General features: G+C 32.3%; 2 protein-coding genes across 7 annotated transcripts in view; one reads left to right on the plus strand and one right to left on the minus strand.

Annotated features, from left to right (window-relative positions):
• The window catches only part of LOC138940046 (lachesin), a 253,582-nt gene that overhangs the window by 162,278 nt on the left and 64,324 nt on the right, over positions 1-26,980 (plus strand). For all 5 annotated transcript variants that reach the window (XM_070308549.1, XM_070308546.1, XM_070308547.1 and 2 more), the window contains one exon: positions 26,374-26,480. In XM_070308549.1, coding sequence (XP_070164650.1) covers positions 26,374-26,480 — 107 coding nt within the window. The remainder of the gene's footprint in view (positions 1-26,373; positions 26,481-26,980) is intronic.
• Fuctc (alpha-(1,3)-fucosyltransferase C) lies at positions 8,955-19,287 on the minus strand. 2 transcript variants are annotated; one of them, XM_070308552.1, is made up of 5 exons: positions 19,007-19,287; positions 18,640-18,933; positions 14,438-16,071; positions 13,811-14,108; positions 8,955-12,370 (listed from the first exon to the last, which is right to left on the minus strand). In XM_070308552.1, the coding sequence occupies exons 3-5, from the start codon at positions 15,060-15,062 to the stop codon at positions 12,013-12,015; spliced, it is 1,281 nt and encodes a 426-aa protein (XP_070164653.1). In that variant the 5' UTR covers positions 15,063-16,071; positions 18,640-18,933; positions 19,007-19,287; the 3' UTR covers positions 8,955-12,012. The 2 variants fall into 2 exon arrangements, with proteins under 2 accessions (XP_070164653.1, XP_070164652.1); XM_070308551.1 differs by having other exon boundaries at positions 18,640-19,287.

Below are 26,980 nucleotides of genomic sequence, written 5' to 3' on the forward strand. Positions count from 1 at the left end.
AGGATAAATCGACCGATGATAATACGGTCTGATATATGTGTAAATTTGATAATAGGTAGATAATATTTTTGTAAAAAGAGTAAAAATATTTTAAATAATATAGTTGTATTACGATTGTTTAAATAATTAATCTCGTGAATAATTAATTGTCAGTGTCAATAAATCATTTATAATACAACAATATTGATAAAGAGAATAGTTACGTGATAATAATAAACTTAATTTATAATATTTGCAGAAAATTCGGAACAAATTTTGTCCAATTATTTTGTGCAATTTTGCGCAATTATTTATCCGTCAATAAAGAATTACAGATTGTATTCTTTTCTTTCTTTAAATTGTTTAAATCTTTTTTTAAATTGGCGGCTGTCATGTATAGATTTGCTCATGAGAAACGTTCAAATCGACGAGTATCAAGCGACGTCAAATTACGGTTGATGTTTATCAGTAAAAGAGCGATGGGTGACGGGATTTTTTCCCCTTTTCCCAGAGAAAAACATAGCTGTCCGGATTGAGTTTCCCGCGAATACGCGTACGTATTTCTGCACGTGTACCATTGCACACGCACGAAAAAGTCTGAAACGAACTGACGATCCAAAGTGGTTGCTTATAGTCGCGCCAGTTGGTTTAATGCTTTATAAATCGTGCCGTAAAGTGCTAATCCAGCTTACCAATACAGTCATAGCTATTCATGATAAATACAGTATTTAACAAACAGACCTTTTGCTTTATTATGAAAAGGGGAATCATTTATTTTTTTATTTTTCAAGCGAATTTTGTCTGACAATGAGTATTATCGGGTTATTTGACCGGATGCCTGTTCAATCTCGAAAGATAGTTTTTCTAGAAAGTAAAAAAGTCTTTTATTATAATAGAGAAAGCGATCCCGAGTCATCTTTTTGCTAATGAGGAAATATTGTATTACGCTCGAAGGCCTTTCTACGCATTGATTGAAGATCGAAGATCGATATTCGATCAATTAGAAGAAAGAAATTTTAGCCCCTGTTGTTCCGATTAGTCTAATTTCAAACTTTAATCTTCAATTTTCAATCTTCAATGCGTAATCTGATACGAGTTGAAGGGGGAAGGGAGATGCGTCTTAGGAAGACGCGTATACAACGACGAGCGGATTTACATCTGCACGTGATCTCACGTAATCTACCGAACTCCGTGTATGCGCGAGAGAGTATTCGTTCGAGTCGCTGTATTGCAGCAGTGACGCTTGTGAATGTGGAGTTACATACATGCGTCCGGAGAGCTTACGTAATTAATCCCGCGTGAGATTGCACGGACGCATTGCACTAATTACCCGCTTCGTGCTCGACCGCCTTCTACGCGTGTATGCGGACACGTGTGCATTCATGTGTGCAAAAATCACGCTTGCATATGTATATATATATATGTAAATCAAATCGTGAATATATTTTAATCACGGATAATATCCAGCTTTTCTAAATTAAACGAGAAATGGGAATATAAAATAAAAAGTAGCTATTTTATTTTTAATTCGTTGAAACGACCGTTTGCTTTTACACAAAATTTATATCCATTGTTTTTATAATTTTACACGTGTTCATAAAATTGCCACAATCCGTACCTAGTCATTTGATTAAGTCAATCAATTTTAATCATAATTATTGAAAATCAGAGAAATGCCGAGAGATTCGTAATATAGATTCGTCATATATATTTATACGTTGATTGAAATTTTAATCCTATTAAAAGATATATCACAACTTTTATATAAAAAGCGATAAAAAAAAGCAATCAGATAAATTATATCACATATACGTGCAAGATGAATAGATAAGACTACACTTTGCTATCGATATCGTCGCAAAGGGAGTTTTCTCTTGAGGTATGCAGTCATTGGAGGTGAACGAGCTGGGAGAAACGGTACCGACTGAACTTCACTGACCCGTGTAACATCCGGACGGCCTCCCTCTATCTGTACTTTACAATCGAGGGTTTTATTGAAATCTCCCCGCTCTCTCTCTCTCTCTCTCTCTCTCTCTTTCTCTCCCTATATAAACTCCAAGAGACATTTTTATCTGTCGGATAAATTCTCCCGGGTCCTCGGTACGTCTCACGGCACCGCGAGAAAGAGCGGTAAAGAATCTCCTGGAAGGTATGAGGGGGCGAGTCGGTCCGAACGGCCCCCGGAGGGATGGTGGAAAGAGCGACACCAGCTTTGCGCTCAGCGGGAAATTATTGGCGAGATATGAAGGGGCCAAAGTTACCGCTGATAAACCGAACATACGTTTTGAAATTCGTATATGAACATTCCCCGTGAAATTTATGCGAGGCCCACTCGATTCCTCGATCGTTCGCTCGAGTTCGTTCGAATAATTTATCGACTATCTTCGACGATTGATTATGGTATTGTGTGATGTATCTTGGGATATTTATTATAATATGACATAATATTATATTCAACGAGTATATTGCGATTATGAAAATAAAAAATAAGCGCTGATTTTTCTGTTCATATTATATTAAAATCTCTTTCTAACAAAACAAAACAAAAAGATAGATTTTATTTTTGTTAAATTATATATACGTGATGTTTTTTTTTTACAGAAAAAATTTATAATAAAAAAAATAAGAATTTTTTGCATTATTAAACCGTTTTGTTTTTTATAATCAGCGATGAATCCAATTGTTAAATTATCTGTTCTGATATAGATTAAATTATATGAAATGTATTTAATATATATATATGAAAATCTGATATAAAAATATATTTTAAGTTTTGATATCGTATTTTGCATAAATTTTTATATGTAGCACAGAAGTTATAAATAATACGAGATACTTCGTATAAATATTTAACAACTTATCATGTCGTTAGTTATTCAATGTGGATATCATGTAATACAAGTACTTTGTGAGTTTTGATCGTGGAAAAAGATTTATTCAATATGCATGCCAAGATATATAACATCTGTAAAGTACAGTAGGACGCGCTACTATTAATAACCATGCTACCATTAATAAACACAATGCTAAATCTATAAACTTGGAAATGAAATTATTGAGAATATCGTGGAACGATGACTATTACCAAATACAATTCTCTGTCTCTCTCTATTTCCATTTATTTATTTACTAAAAATCTAATTGCACGTAACATATTACGCAATTTTCATTAATCTTGATTACAATGATAATTGTTAATATGAAGTAATCGCAAGAATAATCCTCTAGTCTCTAAAGTCATCTATTCTTGAAATGATGAAATTTTGCGTAATGTAATTAAGGTTATTTCGAAGAATTTCGTTTTACGTTTCATCGCATCAATATCAAGTACAGATTTCTACTTTCGTCGCACTTCTATGTCGCAAACGCAAATAACATTTTCAAAGCAACGGATCGATCCCCGAGATGTCAGCGACTTGGCGCAACGTATCGGTTAAAGTGTCTCCTATCTGTTGCAGATGCAACTCGTAGGACGTGCACGTCGTCGGGATGCAGACACGTCGTATCCTCGAAAGCTGCTGCTACTGGCAATTTCGCAAATGTGCGAAGACGCGTCGTCAACGGCTCACTGCCATTCTCTTCTCCCTTCATCTTTCACAATTCCACCAACTCATTCTTTATTACGAAATATCTATTAAGAAATCATTTCGCGAGCCAAATTTTAAAATCTTGTCATATTATTGTTATAAAGTGAGCCGTTAATGTTGCGTCAGAAATTAATTGAGAGAAAAAAAATATGTTGATAGTATTCTTGAATATTTTAAATAATTTAATTCTGAATTTTTTTATACATATATTAATTTCTGCAACTATAATTTAAAATTTGAAAAATTTTGAATTATCAAATTAACGTAAATATATTAAAATTTATTATAAAAATATATTATTTTTTTTTTAGTTTTTCTGTCACTAATTTAATGTAAAAGGATAATCATTACTAGAGAGCTCGATGTTTATTATGTGTGTCAGTTTCATTAAAATAATTTTTTTATTAAATGATACTATACACGAGATAATGCGGTAGCGTATCCGTGCGCATATAAATGCGAAGTATATATAGACTCCGTCAAAATAAAATCTGACGTATGCGAATGCGCGTGCAGCTGCGCCGCTTACGCGAGATTGGAAACGCGTGGGAAACCGCGTATTTTCAGCATTTATGCGCAAATTCAATTCGGAACTAACGCACGTAGGGACTATAAATATCAATTTGCCCAAAATATTCAGCGTGATATATAACTTCGCGACACACACAACAGACAACGCGCCGCGCGCGACGGAATTGCGCGCTGAATTTATGAAGTTTATTGCCACGTGTCTTCATGCGTGACGCGTAATGAGTGAGCAAAGACGCTGCAGTTTATCTACACAGTTTGCGACATAATATTAACGTATTAAATACAATAATATTCTCTTACTCTTCGCTAACTTTAACGTATTCCGTGTTTGCTTGCTGGTTTTAAAGCGTCAATACCGTTTCTCATATATTTATCGATGTATATTATAAATTTAACGTTCATTCTGTATATCTCTAACAATATTATGGGTATTGCGTCCAGAATCCAACGGCAATAAATTATCTCACATAATACAGCGAAGAGATAATTATGCAATGCTAGCAGTGCGTGCGGAGGTATAGCAAATCAATTTACATTCTGAGAAATAAATTCGGACATGCGCTCACACGTGTTTGCATCATGGGAGAGCTATTATGCGTTTATATCGTTATCGTTAGACTCGAATATTCGTGAAACAACAGTGCGTGCTGGTTGCAATCCGACCAGGCTTAATAATATGATTAATTGCAACGTACATGCGTTTCTATTCCTGTTTAATTTGAATCTATTCTCCGGTGTATTCTCGGGATTATCGCGGGAGAAGTACATAAGAGAGATTTCGTCCTTATCGTTGAATTTTATCTCGCGTCTTCGTTTATCTGGCGCAGCGAAAAGGAAATCGGATGAAAGCTGCTTGTCACGGAAATGTCAAAGAAAATTTCGGCATACCAATAAAATGGAATATTCGAGTGATGTACAAGATATAGATACGACGCTGCTTCAAATAATTACATTCGAATCCTATGAATACTTTAGATTATAGCAAAAAGTCTAATTTTCCGGAAGTATTTCCGTTCGCACTCATATATGCAAATAATTTCTCAAGCATGCTATCCTACTCTGGACCAGAAACGGAGGCAGACTGTGAAGGACATCTATAATTCAAGTTACGAGTGTGGAGCAGCGGAATCGGAAAATAGCCCGAGAAGGAAGAGGTCGAAGATAAAATTTGGAATAAAGAAGAAAATGGATACGGAGAAATGGCGAGAGAATATCGCGCGAGAAGGGAAGCTAGCTTGTGAAACTAAGGACGAAGGGCGGGAGGAGAGGGAGGGAAGAGAAAGGAAGCGCGAGAGCGCTGCTACCGTTTGGAGATCCAAGTACGTCTGAGGGATCAGTAATTTCTTTTTATATCCATCCGGCTCGGTTCGAGTCGCTGCTCTCCCGCTTTCAACTTCCGTATTTATCTCTCGTAGCCTTAACACTTTGCCGGGGATTGCGCGATAGAATTTCCTCGTCATAAGAAATCGCAAATACAAGTTTTGCTCGTGAAAACGATTCGTCCGTGAGTATTTTTATCGTTCAATGTCCCTGAATTGCTAGGTAAACAATATTTGGATATTTGCCCTCTTTGTCAAATTGATTACACAAAAAGTTTCGTTTCTTTTTTATTTAAAACACCTAAGAGATTGACAAGTTTTTCCATTAAGTTCAGATTTATCGGTTGCATCATTTTAATATTGAATCGATGTGAGAGGATTTAATATCAAATTTTTATTTTTGATATGAAGTATAGACAAACAAATTAAGGCTGTGGTCATGAAATCGAATTAAGATTCATGATAACATTCGCATCTGTCGAATATCCTAGGATTGAATATTAATGATGAGTGATATTAACACCATTAAATGCATTTGGGAAGCAATGGTGTTATGCTATAGATGCATGATTAAATCGCAATACATGTGACGATGTATTGTCTTTTCTCAATAATTTGAAAATATTAATACGATCGAACAGTCGTCATTAATCAATGATGCACCGCTTTTTCCTCTCTTTTTGCCGTTATATTCTAATTGTATGAGTGAGTTGCATGAAGTGAGCACAACCCATAATTGTTGCGGCTGCATCACTCACTTAATTGCTATCATTTTATCCCGTAACGTATTGACGTAAATAAATTTGATGGTCGCATCCGAGATTTGTATAATAATTATCCGATGCTCATTTATAATACTTTTTCCATTTACATACTTTTCATTGCAAATGACAAAGCAAGATTTGAATTATGCATTAATTTTCCATTGGTTGAATTTTTTTATTACAAATTGATGATCTTGTGTTTATAAATTCGCGGTATTTATAAAAATTTAAAAACCTCGTTAGTACAAATGAAAATATAACAATATCTCTGAGCAAACACATTATTCGTGAAAATGATAGGAGGAAAGAGAAATTTTAAAATGCACATGATTCGAAATGTGAGAAACTATAATGTCCACCGAATAATTAAAACGTCTATCTGTATTGAGAGATATTGTATTATTTTATCATATTGTTCTCAAACTAACGAATGTGAAAAAACATATATGATGACAGGAAGTATAATAATTCGTATATTTGCGTGTCGCGGTGAATTGAAAAGACACAGGTTCATGTGTATAATAAAGACGATTATTTTAGAAGAAGATTGGAGATATACGATGAGAAACAGGATTTGATATTTTGCGCAGGTATTGTATGCAAAACCATATATGCTAATATCGAATTCGAATCCTGTTTTTTAGTCTGCAATTCATGCAACTTGCTCCAAAACTTTTAAGAGGGGAAACCAGTGTAAAAAGACTACTTTTAATGATTTTTTTTTCTAGTAATTTTTTTTTTTTTTTTTTTTTTTCAAATCGCGTTATTAACATCACAAAGTACATAATTTGAACTAACTTTTATGAAATTTTTGTTAAAAAATATATATTAATATTTATAACTACAATAGCCAATAGTGTGAGCCGCCCAAAAAAACGGGCGCGCGCGTAACGGGCCAACGAAAACTCCAGAACAAAAAAAAAAAAAAAAGGATTTTCTTAAAATATAAGACAATAGCTTCAGTTGTACGTATGGATTTACAAAAAAATAATTTGTTGCAAAATGGCGGACTTTTGAAGAAAAAAAATTCCTAAATCGGTGAAACATTGACTTCTGGTTTTTAACATTATAAGAAAACGAATTATTCAATCGAAAATTCCATACGTGCAACTGAAGCTATTGTCTTATATTTTCAGAAAACCCTTGTTTTTTTTTTGTTTTGGAACTTTCGTTGCCCCGCTACGCGTGTGCCCGTTTTTTTTTTAAGGCGGCTCACACTATTGGCTATTGTAGCTATTAATATTAACATTTTTTAACGAAAATTTCACAAAAGATGGTTCAAATTATGTACTTTGTGATGTTAGTAACACGATTTGGAAAAAAAATAATTATCTACCAGAAAAGAAATCCTTTAAACCAGCCTTTTTTTTAGCCATTACACTAGTTTCCCCCCTTAACAAGCGAAATATCGGACATCAAATAACATTTCTGTAATTATTCTATATGTTTGATCATTGATGCATACTTTATGACCCGACATAACTAATATACCATTCCTATTTTCCCATTGAGATATTACGCCGCGCGTATAATAGCCGTACGATGTGCATTACAAGCAGCGAAGTTTGCATATAATCAATCAATCACTACGATTGTGCGCATCACAAGAGGGGAGAAAATGAAATAATAATTTCCTTGTGATTTCTAATACATACGTAAATCGCGTAAACGCGATATTAAAATCGCTATATTATATAATTTTTTCATGTGTTTCGATGTTATAATTAACATTGAAAAATGTATCTTACATCGAGCGTTTTTATCGTCACGAATAAATGTACAAATCATTCTGTAAGCATTGAACTTTGAATTTACATCAAAATTCTATCGGTTTCAATCTCTGACTCGGGCAAAGTTTGATCGTTGTACCACTAACGTGATCCGATAAAGATCATCATACTTTCAATAAATATATGGCATATGCGCGCGCGAGAGAGAGAGAGAGAGAGAGAGAGAGAGAGAGAGAGAGAGAGAGAAAGGGAGAAAGAGACTACGAGCTTACGGCACTCGTGACAAGAAATTGCAGCCGCGATGAACTTTGAGAAGAGACTTTGAAGTTGTTACAACCTATCAGAATGGTCGTTCGATGCTCTCCAAGTTGTACTTAGCTAGTACTTTTATGATGCGAACTCGTGCCGTAGTATGTAATCGACTAGCGAGAGCGACGCGCGACGTATTTGTATGTAGCACTTTTGTGATTCTCATAAGTTTAATACAACTATCATTGGTAATATCTATTCCTCAGTAACTTTTTTTGACATTTTTTGGTCCAGTTTATTTCGATTCGATTGCTTATCGTGCGGACAGAAGGAGGCGTACAAAGAAAGTAAAGTTTCCTTCGTTAAGAGTCCCACAATTCCCGGGATAACTTGCCGGGAGGCATATGTTGACCTAATTTTATGAAGAACATTCTCTCTCTTTTTATTTTCTCTTTCGCTCCTTAATTTATAATATAAATGTCTAAATTAGATATTCGCAAGTTCATATGCAAAATGTCATATTCTCTCGCATTCAAAAAATGTGCACACAATGAACATTATAAGTATAAGTAATGCATATCATGCATAAGAAAAATATTAATTTATAAGACAGCTACATCTATTAATTTGCACATAATAATTAAAATGTTTTTTATATTAAATAATAATGAAATGTGATGTGAAAACAAATGGCGCAAATATTTCTGCAAACTTTTTATTTAAAATATATTTTTTTTATATAAAATACATTTCAACGTTGAAAATTTTGATAATTATGCAATGATTTTTGTCATTTAGTTTCATACAAAATATCTCTCAACAAAAGCTGTTAAAACTTCAGAGTAACGTACAATATATTTTTATGTCAATGTAATTATGACATAAGAATGATATGGGATATAATAGATCGCAATTTAATAGAGCGCTATACACGAAGACAGAAACTGATACGAGAGAATAGAAGCTTTCTTCATCACGGTTTGAAAAAGAAACTCGAGAAGCAGAAGTGAACTTATTCAATCTCGTTATTTCTCAGTAAAGTTTTTCCTTTTTCGGAGTGCAAACGAACCATCTTTCATACTGTGTCAAGTAAACAATCAAGATATTTATGACCATTATGATCAATAGGTCAAGAATCGCTATTTAAAATTTGTTTTTAATTTTGCTGTAAAATGACAGAATAAAATTCTTTATTTTCATAAAATGCAAAATAAAATAATGACCGCGGCACAAGCTCGGAAAAAGGAAAAGTATAATATATATGTTTATACACATGTATATGTTGTAACACCATTTATTTACATTAAAAAGCATTATTAAATAATTAATGGAAAAGCCAAACACACAGCATTAATATCTTAAAAAACTATAATTCCGGTTTGCGAGGGGCTTCGATGTGTATATTAATTTACAAAAATGATATATAGTAAATGAAGATTTAATTAAGGTTTTCTCTCAATGTGTGTGTGCAGATATTTTCTGTAATAAAAATATTAGTAGTGTCTCTTTCTCTCAAAATATACGAGAGAGAAATATTCGAGAAAAAAAGAATATTGATACTATTATTATAGATAATAATTGTAGATTATTTTAAATATTTACAAAAATTAGCAATTATAAACAATTTGCATTATTTGCATTACAAATGTGATCACTTTTTGTATGATTCGATAATCCATCTTGTTTGTACTGAACACTATGTATGAAATAAGCAACATTTTGCGTACAAAAAAGCAGTATAAAAGCGTATAAAAAAATTCACAATTCTTTACGTTATACTTATTTTCTATTTATACTAATTTATTAACATTAATAATTAAATTTTTTTGGTAATTTTAATCTGTGCGTCAGTTTTTTAAGAAGACAACTACAAAATGTTCGAAAGTAGAAGAAACGGTAGAAAAATACGGAAAACATACATTTTTTATGCGATTGCACGCGCATATAAAGTTTGCAATAAATATAAATAATTAAATTGTTCCGTATAAATTTTAGTATTTCATAAGGTAAAGCTACATCTAAATATCTAGATGATATCAGATATAAAAATGGTCGAAAAGTTAAATCTTACGCCTTAAGTTACAAACTATTATATTACTAGAGATTTGACATAGACAATAAACATAGACTGATTATAATAGATAGACTGTTAATAGAAAATAAACTGCTAATAGACAGATTTGATTTTTTATTCGTATATGTAAATATGCGAACACAATGGTCTCTTAATATCAGATTTACGCTATTTCGATGTACTTATTAGGCATATGGTATATCTTTTCAATATATATAAAATAATGATAATTATAATAACTAGAATAAATTAGCAATTAGAGTAAATAACGCTAGCAAACTTCATATTTTCTTCTAATTTGCTGTAACATTTAATTTTGTTTATTAACTAATATCTAAAAGAGCAAATATTGCATTATAAATTATAATATATTAATGTTATATTCATTATCCGTTTAGGAACATTTAATGATATTAAGAAAAGTACGACAATTTTTTTTTACTTGTATTAATCCGATATTCTGATATCAGGACTAATGTCAGTCTTCTTTCGTAGAATAATGCGCAACATTATGTGCATTCAGTTTATTATATAAGATTTCATTAACGTGCGCAATCTTTGTTAGCTGTTTCCCTTTATGGACATCAAGTGATCGCACACCTGCTTCCCTCAAACTCTTGTAGTGTAGCAGTGTTAGGGCGTTGGAGCTTGGCTGCTTTGATCTTGATTAATCAAGCGAGTAGTGAATATATCGATCTAATACATATCCTTGGTCTAATGAGCCATCATCGATGCATAAATCAGACGTCAAAGTTACATCATCAATAATTCTGTTACGTAATCTTAGAAATGTTCAAATAATCGGAGAATTGATCATATTATGCATCACATTCCTTCATTCATAGATTTAATTATATATTTTAATTATAATTTTCGCAAATATGATGAATTGAATGACGTTGATATATTTTTATAAAATTATATTCAATTCGAAAAACGTATTTTTACATACGAGGGTTATTCGGGAATCGACCTACGATAAGTTTGTAAAATAAAACAAAAAAACAAAAAAGGAAAACACATTTTATTATAAAAATTACTTATATATATACACTACTTTCTGCCATAATCGCCGTTCGAATTGAGGCACTTATTCCGCAGGACAAGCTTTGGTACGCCCTTATCAAAGTACGGTGCCGCCAAACTGGAATCTCCTAGCCAACTCCTAGCATTGCTCATCAGCTTCTCGTTGCCCTCGAACCTGCCGATGAAAGTCACTCGGTGTAAGATGATCGACAAACCTTCATCGAAACTTCTGGAGTAGTGCTAAATTCGATCACCGACCCTATAACCCGGACCTTGCAACGAATGACTTTCACTCGTTCGCACGCGTGAAAGTTGCTACGCAGCGATTTGAGGGCAATGAAAAGCTGATGAGCAGGAGTTGACCGAGATTCCAATTTGGCGGGATCGTATTTTGATGAGGGCATACAAAAGTTTATGCCGCGTTATGAAAAGTGTCTGAATTTAAATGGCGATTATGTCAAAAAATAATGTATATACGTGAGTAATTTTTGTGTATAATGAAATGTTTTTTTTTTTTTTGCAAGTCTACCGTAGGTTGATTTTCGAATGGTCCTCGTATATCAAGATTCGATTCTCTTCAATAATGTAAAAGTCAAGATTAAAATAGCTAATCGGATCGAAAATACAACAGCAATTACTATTTACATAAATAAATAAATGTGTCAATTTATTTTCTGATCGACCCCAGGATGCTCTATAACGTTTTATATGGACACATTATTAATTTCTGTGTTCCAGTTGTACGACTTATATCTATTTACGATTCATTAACGTAATTTTCGTCGCGTATTTATTAATGTCATTTAGATACGTTTGAATAGGACATTTATCTTTCGCGTACCAATCCGACAAGGGCGAATAAATTTTCGGCTCTTTCTGTTTATGCAACACTTCGCAAAGATTACAAACGGCCTGTTTCGTTGCATTTATGACTCGATAATATTTCTTCCATTCTAGGAAGCTTTGATATCGTCGCAGATCTTGAGAGAGATATTTCAAGTACGTGGCGAGTTCCTTTGGACTGTCAAAGTCCAAGGCATTCACGTAGGAATTCGGTGGTGCGAACTGACTGTAGTTGGCGCCTCCGTAAACTACCGGGATGATATTATACCTGCAAGAATATCGATAACGGAATCCTATTATTGGTTGATAATATTTTCTTGCAATTTCAGTCACTCCACTTACAAAGCTATGAATAGAAAAAGAAAAATACCTGAACAAACTAATGAAATAAACAAAATTGAAATGAACAGCCCAAAGTATTCAATTTTTTATATTCAGAATAGAAATGAATAGACAGAATAATAAGAATAATAATTAGAAATTTTCATATGTATATATCAAATATCTTTCCATTATAGTATTTTTCTATTTATATCTTTGCGATTTATTAAAAATTTTCACAGTTCTATAATATGAAATTCAATAATTATAATTTATGGAGAATTATATAATGAGATCGTGATTTTAGAAGAGAGATATAATTGAAATTTGTATTTTTTCTTAAATCGCCTGATACATTTAGATAATTTATATCTACGAATTCACATATAATTTAAATACGAGTTAAGTATTAACATAAATGTTACTAAAGTAAACTAGATAAATTATTAAATTTATAAACAAATAATAATCGAAAATTGAAAGATTAATTGCAGATTTATATCTTTGAAACATTATAAAAAAAATATATATATATTTATTTTTGATTTATTAAAGAAATTACAATGACAGATCATATATGGTCATATCTTATCTTATCTTATCAGATATCGGTTATGTGTGCTCGTAAAATTGGATTATTTGTAATATTGAATAATATACGGACATATTTAATAATTAGCGAACCAATGTCCCGCATTGCGAATATTACCTCGAGCAGCTCGTATAAATAAAAATGAAAAAGGAACGCAATATGTAGTGCAATCATTTTACTTTGCAAATCTGATAATTCAATTCAATTATTAACGCTTCGTCATATCGATTCTATAATCGCTCTGACAATATTTCAATTTCAAACAATTTTGATGTCATCTTTATGCTCGTTACATTTACATTAATATTTAACACTGCAGCCGATTTATGCATGATTTGAATAGATTATACATACTTTATTACACATGAATAATATAATACTTGGAAAATAAAGTCTCATATAACATATATATATACTTTCTCATTTAAACATTGATACATCTATTGTAACAATTTTTTTTCAAGAGAACATCAGGAATGCTTGCAATGTAAAGAACGGTTCGAGAAGTGACAAGAATTAAAAAAAGACAAAGTTTTGTTTGCGAGAACGAATTCTCTAAATGAAAACTTTTTAATTGCTTCTATTTATATTAAAAATTTATTTATATTAAAAAGATGTATTTAAATAATTGGTAGAATTGACTAGAGATTATAAAAAGTAAAATATTTCTCTCAATCTTGTATTCTCTAATTTGTTTTGCGATAACTCGTTGGTCAGGGAAAATGCTCATTCATTTAGATATCAGTCATCTGCCGTTTAGCTTGTTTTCGCGATTTTTTGAAGCTGCGTCATTACCTGAGCGGGTTCATCAGCTTCTCCGTCACGTAATCGTCGCAAAAGGAATTCTCGAAGGACAGGTAGAAAAAGTAGTTGGGCTCGATTACATCGCCAAAACAGTCCTTGCTTCTATTGCAACTAAATGTACCGCATCTGCCGTAGATGTCGACGCCTATATATTTCGACAACTCCTGCACGTACTCCATCCGGCCACTTTTGGCGTAGCAATTGCTTACAAACCAAGTTACCAGTTTGCTTTTACCCCTGACGATGTCCAATATCGCGGACGGCATCTCGTCTACCGCTTTCTCTACACCTGCGAAAATCTGATTAGTTCCCATGTACTCGATGTATGTAGGTTAGTGAGAAGATACACCATCACAGGATTTATCATTGTAATATTCGTAAATTTAGGTTGACGTCTAATAAAAGATCCGCACAAATAATGAAGGATGTAAAGATGGCAAGCGAATAATATTCTCGAGATCATATTCATTTTATTTTAAAATATTTTAATGACTAAATAAAATTTCTATATATTGTGATCAACATTTATAAATAATATTTAATCTAGAAAAATCTTATTTACTGCAAAATAGCAATGAATGAAAAAAGATATAACGAAGTTATACGAGACTATATTACTTGTATAATTTCGAGAAGCGCTCCAATCAATATTCCTTGAAGGTGCGACAAATTTGCCACTTTTCACATCCTCTATCATGTCATAAGTCCACGGTATGTCACTGTCGAGACGATATGTCATCGTGAGATTGAAGTAGTCCTCGCAGTACTTGTAAGGTATGGCTCTATTAGCTGGACTTTCCAAGTTAACATATACATAAAATTGTTTCGTCTCCCTCTTCAATGGCAATTCATATTCATCCAGTTCATTTGCGTGAAAAAGAATGGCGTCATAATCTTCGATATTCAAATAGTCTCGTTTGTTAAAGATCTTGCATTTATTGATGGGACAATTGCGAAAAATATCACCTTCTCCGAAATAAAAGTCTTTTCTACCGAACAATGTGTTCCACAAAAGAATAGTTTTTATGCCTTTTCTTCTATATTTCTCTGCCTTGATAAATTTGTCCGCATCTTCTTCAGGAACTATAGACGTTTTGAGAAATATGTTCTGAATTTTGAAGTCGCCATTAAAGACTAAGAAGTAGAAGCAGACTATCAAGACTGATGCAATGATCATGATGAAGAAATATAATTTTTTGTTCATTGTTTTAGTGATACTTCGCCAAAAATATGTTATCCGCATTTCGTGTAGCGTTAAATGCCGAAGTCGTCGTATTCTAGTGTGCTATCTTTGCACATTATTGTCTCGATATCAAGACGTATTATCGTCTCGACATTCAAGACGTATTATCGTCTCGATATTCAAGATGTATTATCGTCACCATGTGTGTCATATCACATTCAACTCATAAATCTTTGCGATAACGCAAAGTAATGCTTGCAAATATAAACTTGGTATAATATTAAATATCTTAATATAATTTATTGAATCTTGTTTAATATTAACGTTTATTATATATAGCCAGGATTTATTATTTATTATTTATGTAATGACAAAAAGCTTTGTCAAAATAATTTTTAAGCATTGTTCGTAATAAAGAAGATTGTAAAAAATCAGCCAAGATCATGAAAGAAACTCTTTTTTTGTGGCAAGACAGATATGGGTTAAAGAAATATCGCAGATACGTTTGTGTTCTCCATACAGAACTGAAGACAAGTTGCGGAAGGAAAACTTTTTCGTTTAACAACTTAGATTTAGTGCCGTCTCGAAAAGACATGTCACAAAATATTACTCACGTCGTGTCATAACAATGCACATTGCACGAGGATGATTTCATATCTCTCAATGTTTGATCTCGTACATACGATTATAACATTTTATTACAAATACGAATTATATTAAAATATTTATTTGACTTTAAATTGTGAGACCTGACGAGGTAATCAGTTGACTATCACATTTAATGCTGTTCCCTTGTACTTATATTAATTAATAATCATAAAATGCGGATCGTGTGTTCCGTACATCTAGCATTTTATATTTAATTGAATAAATTCCTTTCATTGAAATGTATTTCGAAGTCTTCAAAAAATATCAATTATAGAAAAGCGTTTCTCAGCTCTTCTACTTTTAACAAATCGCTTCATATATCTTTGTATAAAAAGATATTAGTTTACATTCAGCTCCAATTGACAATTCTAGCATAACTCATCGAAGTCCGAGAAAATTTTCTTCCATCTTTGCATAGTATCTATATAAACATAAAAAAATCAGAAAATATATATTGATTTGTAATACAATAAATGTAATTATAATTGAATAAATTTTTGATATATTCAGTTTTATTAGCAACGACAATACAAAATAAAAAAATTTTATTCTATAAAATTAGCTTTCTTAAATTAGAATTATAACAATCATACTAATAAAATATATAATCAAAATTAAAAATATTGTACACGCGCGCGCGAGAGAGAGAGAGAGAGAGAACAATACAATAAAATCGTAAATATTGAAGGCTATTTAAGCTTCAAGGAAATATTAGATGCGAGTAATGCTGAAAGATGAACGATTAATTCGCAACGACTTGAGATGAAAGCGCTCGATGAAACAAGAGAAATTTTCATGGATGAATAATCGAGTTCTTTCAAAAGATCATAAAATCGTTTGATGTTCTTTCGAAATAGATATTCTACCCGCTTAATTTGTCCGTACGCAAGTACGATGTCTGTAGAAGAAAAGAGAAGAGGGGGCAGAGAAGGAAACGTAAATATGAGGTTTCGTTTTATTAAAAATCTCTTCTGATATCTACTCGACATGAATTAGCTTTTTATCTAATATTTATAACATAGAGCGTGTCTTTTAATCTCTCGTCACAAGCTGCGTTGCATGCGCTAAGTAACGTTTTAAATGGGCATATAAGATAGTTACAGAATCCTTAAAAACTGTCTACTTAACTAATTATGAGCAATGAAAAGCGAAGGACAGATAGACAAATTGTTTTCAGTTGAATTTGTGATATGAAATTGTGTGTATGTATATACGTAAAATAAGAATCGTTCAAAAAATACGATATAAAGAATATAGGTATAGTTTTTTAAATATTAGATATCTTAATCGGAATTAATTAGTTTGCCTCTGCTTAAGAAAGATAAATATTTGCATTATATATTCGTTTGTACGAATATGATTATATGTAATATTCAGTATGCAATTGGTTAGTTAATATTGTAAACAAATATACAACTGAAATCTTTAATCCTAATTGACAATATTGATAATTTTATCAAACCGGAGGCGATTAAGTAGGATGAATGTACATGAAAAAAAAATTGCTTCAATTAAAATCTACGTCATGGGCTGCCAATAAATATCCATGGATCATTCAATGATATTTTTATTGGACCAAATATCTGGATAGTTGTTTTAATAATTCAGGTATTATGTTCAATAAAAATATCATTGAACGAATTATGCATGTTTTAGCAACCCGTGACGTAGACTTTAATCGAAGCAACAGCATTTCTTTCCCGTGTACAGAATTAAATAGTCAACGATTTAAATTAAAACGAATTTTATATTATAATTATTTAACAGAATTGTGATTAAACGAAAAACTTCATGTTAATTTAGTATGATTATAAATAAACTAGAAATTACGAACATTATAAGTACAACAATATAATTATTTTTTGAATAAATTTTTCTTTTGCGCGCTTTTAGTTGTTGATGCTACATCAGCTATATTAGTTGTTTATCATGTGATAATTAATAAAAATAATGCTGAAGACTTGAAGATAAATAATAACGAAATCGAAAAAAATTTCAGACTTATTATATGTACGAATTATTGTACAATGAAACCATATTTTTAATTCGTGATTATTAGTTTGTTTAACAAAAAAGTCTAGTATAAATTTATTGTATTGTAATATTGTGTATGTGTATTGCATAAGATTGATTATCTCGTATCAAATAATGGTTTCAAATTAAATGTATATGTTTTAATGGTGTGCGTGCGATTGTATAGCATTGTAATTTTTTGTATCATTAACTTCATATTTCCTGTTTCAATAATATTATCGCAATTATCACAAAAGTTAAATGCAATTGATACAAAATATAATAAAATGCAGATAAAGTTTTTAAAATAAAATTGTTCGAGGAACATTAATTTTATACTTTTCGGAACTTCAATTAATTCATTAAGAATAAGTAAGGCTTGTAAGAATGACGTACATATATGTATTCTTCTGCTTGTAGCAAAATTCATAAATGATATTAAATTTATCATCATTAATCATGATTAAACTTGATCGATTGAACGTTAATTTTGGAAGGATGACTAAATCGACGTTAACATTTTTTCATAGACATTACGTCATAGATATGGGAGGTTTCGTGCCGGCAATTTGAGATCATGGCTTTCGTAGTACGCAAGTCCTTGAGAAATTACTTTAACATTGACAAATTACGCGATACGTTTTATACAAGCTCATTACAGCCAATTAACTAACAATTAATATTATGTCAATAATAGGGAATTTTCAATTTTACTTTAAATTAGGTTTATCATAAAAGTTTTTCGTGCGTACATAATATCATGAAGTGACGTCCGAAACGGTATTCCGTCAAACCAAATGCTAGTCGCCGAAGGTCGGTTGCATAATCGCGTCGTTATTTTAATTCTCGCATATACAAATATTCTTGCATATACAAATACTCACGCTGAATTTGCGCGCATTTTAGTTCGGTGTGTACGATATGCATGTAAATTTTTGGCTAAGCAGTACCTTGTACGTTTCGCTTGGAGACTAACCTTATTCAATACATCATACCGTGACACGTGGACTATTTTTCGTCGCCGTGTCCTCACCGAAGTTTCACGGGTCGCACTTTTGTATTCGATTGTATCTCCGTTGTCACGAAATTATGCATCTCAATAGATTGCATCACTTGCGCGCCGAGTGACATTCCGAGTTTCACGAGGCGTAAAGCAATGTTGTTCTCATTGCAAGAGGTGCATTCCTTCACGCATGCGCATTGAACATACAATAGTTTCATTGAAGTACCAAATTCGTAGGAAAAAGAACGCTCTTCGAACCCTTTATTCCTGGAAATTATTTGAAAATGCTGTGAAAATTAATTTAAAAAATATGCATCAAAATATATATCGGTGTGCAAACTTTTCTTTAGATTTGCGATACGTGTCGCGTTTTATATTATGTATCAACAGCATTAAAAATATTAAGATCTTCGCGCTTATTCACTGCACGCATCATCCCTGAATTTCATTATGCTGCACATGCGCGAGGAAAAACGTTTCTGAGGACAACACTGGTCTCAATCGATTGTATCACTTGCACGTCGAGTGATATTTTGAGTTTCGTGACACATGAAATCTCGACGACCGTCACTACAGCTACGGCTTGCTGCCTTGAAAGTTGCAACTCGACTGGCCAAACAGAGCGTTAGGCTCTGTTAGATATAACATGTCTTTTAGCCTAACGTAGCCTGTTATCAATGGCGGAAAAATAAAACGCTTCGTGGAATCCAACGTTCCGCCAAATGAAAATTGCACCTGAAGAAATGCATGAGTCTATATAATTAAAGTGTACTGCCACGATTCGAGAAAAGAAGAAAGATTGTGAATGATATACTCTCTCTCTCTCTCTCTCTCTCTTTCTCTACCGCATATTTTATGACTTCTATGACTGCACCTATATGTGGCGATAGGTGACACCGATTATCTCGTATATCTTATCATCGAATAAAAATAGATACTCTGTTATTATTATGCAAATAATATACAAGTTTGCGTATGGGCGTTGCATATCAACTGTACGAATGTATATTCATTTGAAATGTGTAACGTCGAATGATATTATAATATAAATAACGTATATCATCTTCTTTTACATATCTTATATGTAAAAAGATACGGATCACATATGCGATTCAATCATTTTATGAAATGGTTTATTTTTGAAAATGTTTTAAAACTTGATATTTATGTTTTTATCGGAAATGTGCAAAATATCGTTATGAGCGAAATAAAAATTCATTTGAAATAATATGTAAATTGTGCTGCCAAAAAGCGCTAAAATTTATATATCGAAAACATAATAATATATTATGCACTTAAGAATTATTGTTTGGAGGAAATGAAATTTATATTGAATATTTTATGCCCCACGCAGGAAAAATTATTTGGAAGTAGCGCGATTAATTTATCTTTTTTTAATAGGAAATATATAATTAATTGCATCATTAACTATTTGCGAGTTTCGTCGAAAGAATAATGGGTGTAAAAATTAGAGATATTTTGGAATCTATCTTGGAATTATATATTCTTCTCTTAAAGATTATTCTCTTTATTATCTAAATGCCGCATCTATGTACGATAACAATGCCACATATAATGTATCAATTGTAGGACTGTAGAAACTATAACATATATGTATATGTTAAGTAATACTTAAAAACGTTTAGCTTAGAAAAAGATATATGAATATAAAATATTTCACACGCATACACATATATGTGAGATATATATTTATGCATATAGATATCTATTTTGCTACCTATTTTCTTTCGAAAAAAAGGGATATTGATCCGTTAAATATGAAAAAATTTATCAAGATGATGGATGTATTCTAGTAAATAATTAAGAATTATATTCGAATGTGCAATGTGCAAATTATATATATGGTATAATATGCAGCAGCCCTGCGTAGTGAAAAAATAATCTGCTTTGGTCTTATAGAATATAAATATGGATATGTCTGCAAATATTAAACTAATAAAGATTAATTAATTACTAAATTTTGATTAAATAATGAAATTATAATTACTTTACATATAGACTATTATGTAATATATGTTGCAATACACAGTTTTATTTGTCATTCAATTTCCATGCTGATGAATATTATGAACTTTCTATTATACCATATATACACGCGTGTAAATATGTCAATAAAAAAAATAGTAACATTGATTTCTCTTCTCTCAGAAAAAAATTTGAGAATTATTTTCTTATATATATATATATATTTTTTTTTCTCAAATTTCTTTGATTTATATAAAAGAGCGATAACGATATATATACAATAATTTTTAATATTGAATAAAGATATATAGAGTTTATTGTGAAATTCTATACTTTATCGATGCGTCATTATCGAAATCGAAATTTGCATGTTCTGAAAATTATAATGCTCACGATTACGAGATTTTCTTCGAGAAAAGTACTTTGAGAATAACTTTGCATAGTTATAAGTTTGATGTTTATATCATTTCAATCATAAACTTCAAGCCTTTTATAACTTCAGCCAGACGATCGTTTCCGTATAATGTGTCGGATAAAGCAGAGAGGAGTATTAAAAAAAAGCATTTCTCTTTAAATGCTGTGATTTATAAAAGAGATACTTAATAACTGAAAGACGAGAAATTGATAGCATAATTGATTGATTAATATAAAAAGTAATATTTTTAATATTCAAGTATTAAAGTATTAAACATTAGTTAATATTATTATGCGTAGTTGAATGTTAGATATGTGACTATTTTTTTTCTTTTATTAGTTATAAATGTATAATAATAGTTATTTTCTTAACAACTATTACATAAATACTTAATATTACTTAACATAAATTATCATTTAGAAGCTTATTTTGTAACTTTTAACGATGTCGTTACGAGTCATTACGCAGTTAAAACGTATCGGAAAACAGCGCAATGATATCTAACGACATAGATATCATTATATTATTTATAACTAATCATAGTCCTTATCGATTAAAAGACAGCCAGAGCGGAGTTCTCTTCGCGTTTCCTCAGACCCATTTCGACAGCGAGGCCGCGTTTTGTAATGACGTTTCAAGTTTGCCGCACAAATAAAAATAACGGCGACGCAGCGCCAATAAAAATCGTTATCTCTACGCGTATATCCATGACGTTACATTTTTTTTTTCTTTTTTGCATATTGCGACGCGATTACCGACACAAGCTCGTGATCGTATTGTATACACGTGTATATATTCACCGGTATCCACCGGTGATTAGTCCTCTCGACATATCTGCTAGAGGCGATCTACTGCTGCACGTGCCCCGATTCCCCTTCTCAAGGTGAATGACGAGTAATGAATTATCGGACTTCGAGCTCGAACATTTCTTCGCTCTGTTAGGCGCGCTTTTGCCGTATTACCTGGGCGCGTGTGCCTTATATAATCCACGACATTTGTGTTCGTATGTTATTCATCGATCGTTCCTATACACAGTCGCGTCAAAATGGATCGCGTGAATCAAGAAAATCGCGACGAAAATCAGAAAATTGTCGAAAAAATACGGTTATTTTTACTCTTCTCGTGTTACCGTGCAATTCTTACTATTATCGGTTACGGTTGAAGCGCATATGGTGGTCCATATAATAAAAACTGCTATAATTATATGATGGATAACATAATTGATACAATGCGAATTTGATTAAAGCGACGTATAATCGAATCAACGATATTAAGGTTACTGATAAATGACCATCTCGCACTGGACGCTGCGTCTGTTCGTTCCTTGAAATGCAGTTATGATGTCTACCGATATGAATCTGATGAAATGACGTATTTATGAAATATTTTTATGTATGAGCCAGAAAAATATCGAAATGATTGTTGGTCCATCAAAATGTCAAATAATAAAGATAGAGTTCTAATAGATATATAAAAGTGTAGAGTGTATATCAGAATAATCATTAATAATAATTAATAATAATAAATTATTCATAATTATTCGATTATCAAGATAATTAATGCTTGGAAAAGTGTTAGAAGATAAATAATAATTTTCAGTTATGGTATCTGTATATATAATCATACATTTCGATCATACATTTTATGAGACTATTATTGGCATTTATTTCATTCGGAAAAAATTGAAAAGTTTTTTTATTCACTATAATTTAACACATTACAAGTAGAACTCCAACGCTTTAGTTGACGCACGCGAGGGTTCGCGCAGGGTTAGCTTCTTGATTGGTAACTTTAATTAATTTTGTCGCTTAAACTACTCGAGCGCATATAATATAGCGTATTTGGGGTATCAACCCTTTCTGGTGTCGAAAGCTACCGGTGGTAATTTGTCTTTTTCTAGGGGGGGGCCAAATAATAATTTGAATTTGGAACTCGATCTTACCGTAGTCTCCCATCCGAAAGTCCTCCCGGGAATTTTCCCCTGTGCTATAAAATTAGTCGTTGATGTATCCTGCTACCGGGGACGCGTAAAGTTTCCGAAAACTCTATCCGTACTGAGATATACTTTGTGTTATATTTTCTCAGACTACTCTATACTCTTTTATCAATTTTTTTCATTACACGCTCTAGAACATTAATACATTAAGAGAAAAATTAAGATACATTAAGAAAAAAATACGGCGTCGATGCATTACAATTTTCCGCATGTTGATTGTACAAATCTTTTCATTAATTTCTAACTTTTATTTATTTTTTAGATTGAAAAATAGAAAAAAATTGACATATAAAAAAATGTGTGAAATGTAGAAGAAAGAAGGTGAAAAGATGTAAATTAGACGACATAAATTCTTAATTGAAGATATAATACAGCTTTCTTAAAAAGAATCTTTTTTTCAAAATTAATTTCTTTTTTAATAAAAATTTAATCCTAATAAAAATTTTTTATGATAATATTTTATAATATATTGATATATATATATTGAATGCACACAGGCTTTGTGTATCGTAATTTATAATTCTATGATATAATTTATAATATATTTAACAGTGAAAATTTTTATATTAATAACTCCGATTATTACGTCTTTTTATAAGTCGAAAGGATGTTTTTGATTTAATCGATATGATAAATTAATAATTTTATTACAAACTAGATTCGAATGAACATAATATAATATTTTGTATGTGGAAAGGATATTTTAAACTGGAGATATTGAATCAAAGTAAATATCTGTTGTGCGAATCGTTTCTCGGGAAATACGAGCACGAAATCGAGATTCGGTGTCAAAGGGAGACAGGGTTTTCGCCGAAATGTCGTACGTGTCGCGTTCGTGTGTGCGAGTGTGCATTGACTTCCGGTCAGCGTAAAGTCTCTCGGACCGGAATTGACGGCTGCCCTCTTCCGGTCGAACGGCCAGCCAACTGCCCTCCTACTTCACTCTCGAGTGCATCACTTCCGAAACTTTTTTCGAAAAAAATCGATCGACACGGACACCCGCGTACCTCTCTTGTTCCTCTTCTTTTAGAACCTTCGATTTTCTCCATGTCGTCAAACAACATACGTTTTATGAACATTGTAAGCGATCGTTTTATTCCGCGATGTCAATAATTTTTTGAATATCTCTGTTTATGGAAAAATCATATTAAATTATTACATTAATTCGCTCAAAATAGCTCGTTGAGAAAGAGAGGAGGAAGAAAGAGAAATAATTATTAAATCTCAAATTTGAAAGAGTATTTTTAAATTAATTTATTTTCGATATATATTGTATATGTATCCGCGCACGCTCTATGTGTGTGTGTGTGTGTGTGTATCGCTATTGTGTTGACATCTTGACTCCCTGTTGACTCCCTATTTTTTAAAAAGATTCAAGATTAAATTACACGTTGTAAACTATTGATATTGTAAACATTATTTGTGTATTCTATATTTCATATGATTTTATGATAAATCTTACTTGATTTTTTTTCACGAGCCCAACGAAATGTCCTTTGACGAATATCGAAGTGTCGAGATATTGTGACGTTTGTTAAAATAAAAATCAGGAGCGTGACGTTTGTCAAGCGGCCGGTGAATTTTCTCCGACATTTGCCATAGACGATTTGCGACATTATTTAAATTTTGGCGTGTATATACGATGCGCCCCGATGACTACGCCGTTTAAATACAAATACCTTGCGGTTTTTACGATTGCATGTAAAGTGTGAAAGAATATGAAGGATTATCCGATAGCGTCGGTCGAATATTCCAACGCAGGCAGCACAACGGGAATAATAATGATAAAAATATTTTACATTTAATATATTCTGTACAAGCACACTTTCAGTCTCGTGACTGTAACGATATATGCGTTTTGATTCGGCTTTAAACGAAGTGAACGGTGGAGGGGAAGGGAATATATCATCGCTGTATAAATTTAAACTCAAATTTTGTGATGCTCCTGTCTGCATGATAATTGTTCGCGTTTCAGGTATATGTGTGTGCGCGTATATTCGTAAAAACTCAAACGCAAACGAGCGGAATAAGGGTTTCGAAATATTTCATAAATATCGCGTAAGATTCGATACGCAACGTTTGCGAGCGGAATTAGTAACGTGCTATATGAAATAAATGTATTATAACTGTAGCCGGGATAACTTGAATTGATTATTTTTATCTCGTTTTTATCGATCGTCCGCATGAGCGCAATATCAAGTATAATAGTGAGCTTTGTTTTGATAGCGACTATAACGATGATCAAATTGCTCTGGACTTTTAACGAAACATACAGCTATATATATATTGTAAATACGTCGCATTTCCTTTTATACCCATTCCACTCAGATACGTATTTATTTAGAATCATAATTGCGAAACATAATCTATTAATGAAATTACATTTCTTACGGTATAAAAATCCGCAATATTAATTCGGCCGCAGATAATTAATCCATCCATTTGATGCTGATGTAAGCATCTTTTTCTGTGGAAATCAAATAATCAAGCTGCGATGAAATAAAAAGATGCTACGAGACAGTAAAAATTGCAAGTTGACGTAATTAAAATAATTTGTCTCGGACCCGCAGACACTTGTATACAAATAATACGAACACACATCGCGACGACCATAGTAACATACTACAGTAATGGCTTAAAAAATATCGTGATTGAATTGCGTTCGCGAGAATCCAAAAAAAAAAAAAAATCGGAGTTTTGAGTATCGGCGTGATATCACGCGCGGATTCGATGCGCGATGGGGGAGCTCCAAATAAATCTATTCTCCCTAATTCATCTTGGAATCTCGTTTATCGGCGCAATTCGGCAGGACAGTCCGCCTGTTCGAGAATGAAAAATTCACGAGTCGGCCGCGAGCGCGGCGAATTTCCTCCCCCGCCCTCAGGAATCGATCAGACATGATTATCGTTTTATTGACGCCCGCGGTGATATTTTTATATTCTTTTAAATGTCGACGAGTTAATCACTCAAACTGTTTACGGCAGCTGGATGGCCGTTAATTATTTTGCGCCGCGTGCCATTGTGCGGGTTCGCATGATTATGAAACGCAAGATATCGAGTGTTGCGTTGAATCTACTTCGGGCTAATAATAGGGGAGGTTGTTCCAAATAAACAATTAATTCCGGCAATAGAAATAATTTGAAATTTAATTAGTGCAAGAATATTTTCGCGGGTGTCGGTCAAAGTTAATTGCGATTTAACTGATTTGTCGGTCTGTAGATAAAACTGCTGTCCAGATGATTAAAGATTAATTGTTGCTATGCTATCCGTTAACATGTATAATTGACGGCATCTTTTTTCTATGTTGCAGCGCTCTCCGATCCGCCGATATTTGCCGAGCCGATACCAAATGTCACAGTGGCGCTGGGAAGGGATGTCAGTCTACCCTGCGTCATCGAGAATCTCGGAAGTTACAAGGTAACGCATGGAATTTTTAAATATCCAAGCAAAGGGACTCGCGCAATGCGCGAGTCTAAACCGACAGCTTCCCTTCTTAGTTTCGCGTGGAAAACCGGTTCTCCTTATCCCTGTAATTTTCTTTTTCACTCTTGAAGCGTATTTTCCCAGCGATCGGAACTTGCCGTCTTTTACTAAACGGAGTTTCGTCAATTATTCGTTAACCGGATTACAAAAAGTGTGTATTATTATATTATATTTATTATATTATATTTATATTATTACATAACATAACGATGATGTTTTTACTATTCAATATAAAGATAATGTTAAATCATATATAATCGAAGCGTGTAAGGCTATAAATAGAAAAACTGAACATGCTTCAGATACGTGTTCTTATATAATAGGCTTTTAAAAGATTGTTGTATCTGATGAAATAATAGCACTATGTATATAAGTACAAAAAAAAAATATAAAAGAATATATTCTTATTACACGGTATAAGTGAGAGAGGAAGA

This window comes from Polyergus mexicanus, unplaced genomic scaffold (genome assembly GCF_030449975.1).
Source record: "Polyergus mexicanus isolate NDT 795.1 unplaced genomic scaffold, iyPolMexi1.0 SCAF_16, whole genome shotgun sequence".
In the NCBI taxonomy this organism is placed as follows: domain Eukaryota; kingdom Metazoa; phylum Arthropoda; class Insecta; order Hymenoptera; family Formicidae; genus Polyergus; species Polyergus mexicanus.

Excerpts from the sequence above, each read along its gene's own strand:
- Fuctc (XM_070308552.1), bottom strand. The coding sequence starts at position 15,062 with ATGCGGATAACATATTTTTGGCGAAGTATCACTAAAACAATGAACAAA. Across the intron at positions 14,109-14,437 it reads CGCTTCTCGAAATTATACAA|GTGTAGAGAAAGCGGTAGAC; the intron begins GTAATATAGTCT and ends AGATTTTCGCAG. Across the intron at positions 12,371-13,810 it reads AAGCTGATGAACCCGCTCAG|GTATAATATCATCCCGGTAG; the intron begins GTAATGACGCAG and ends ATATTCTTGCAG.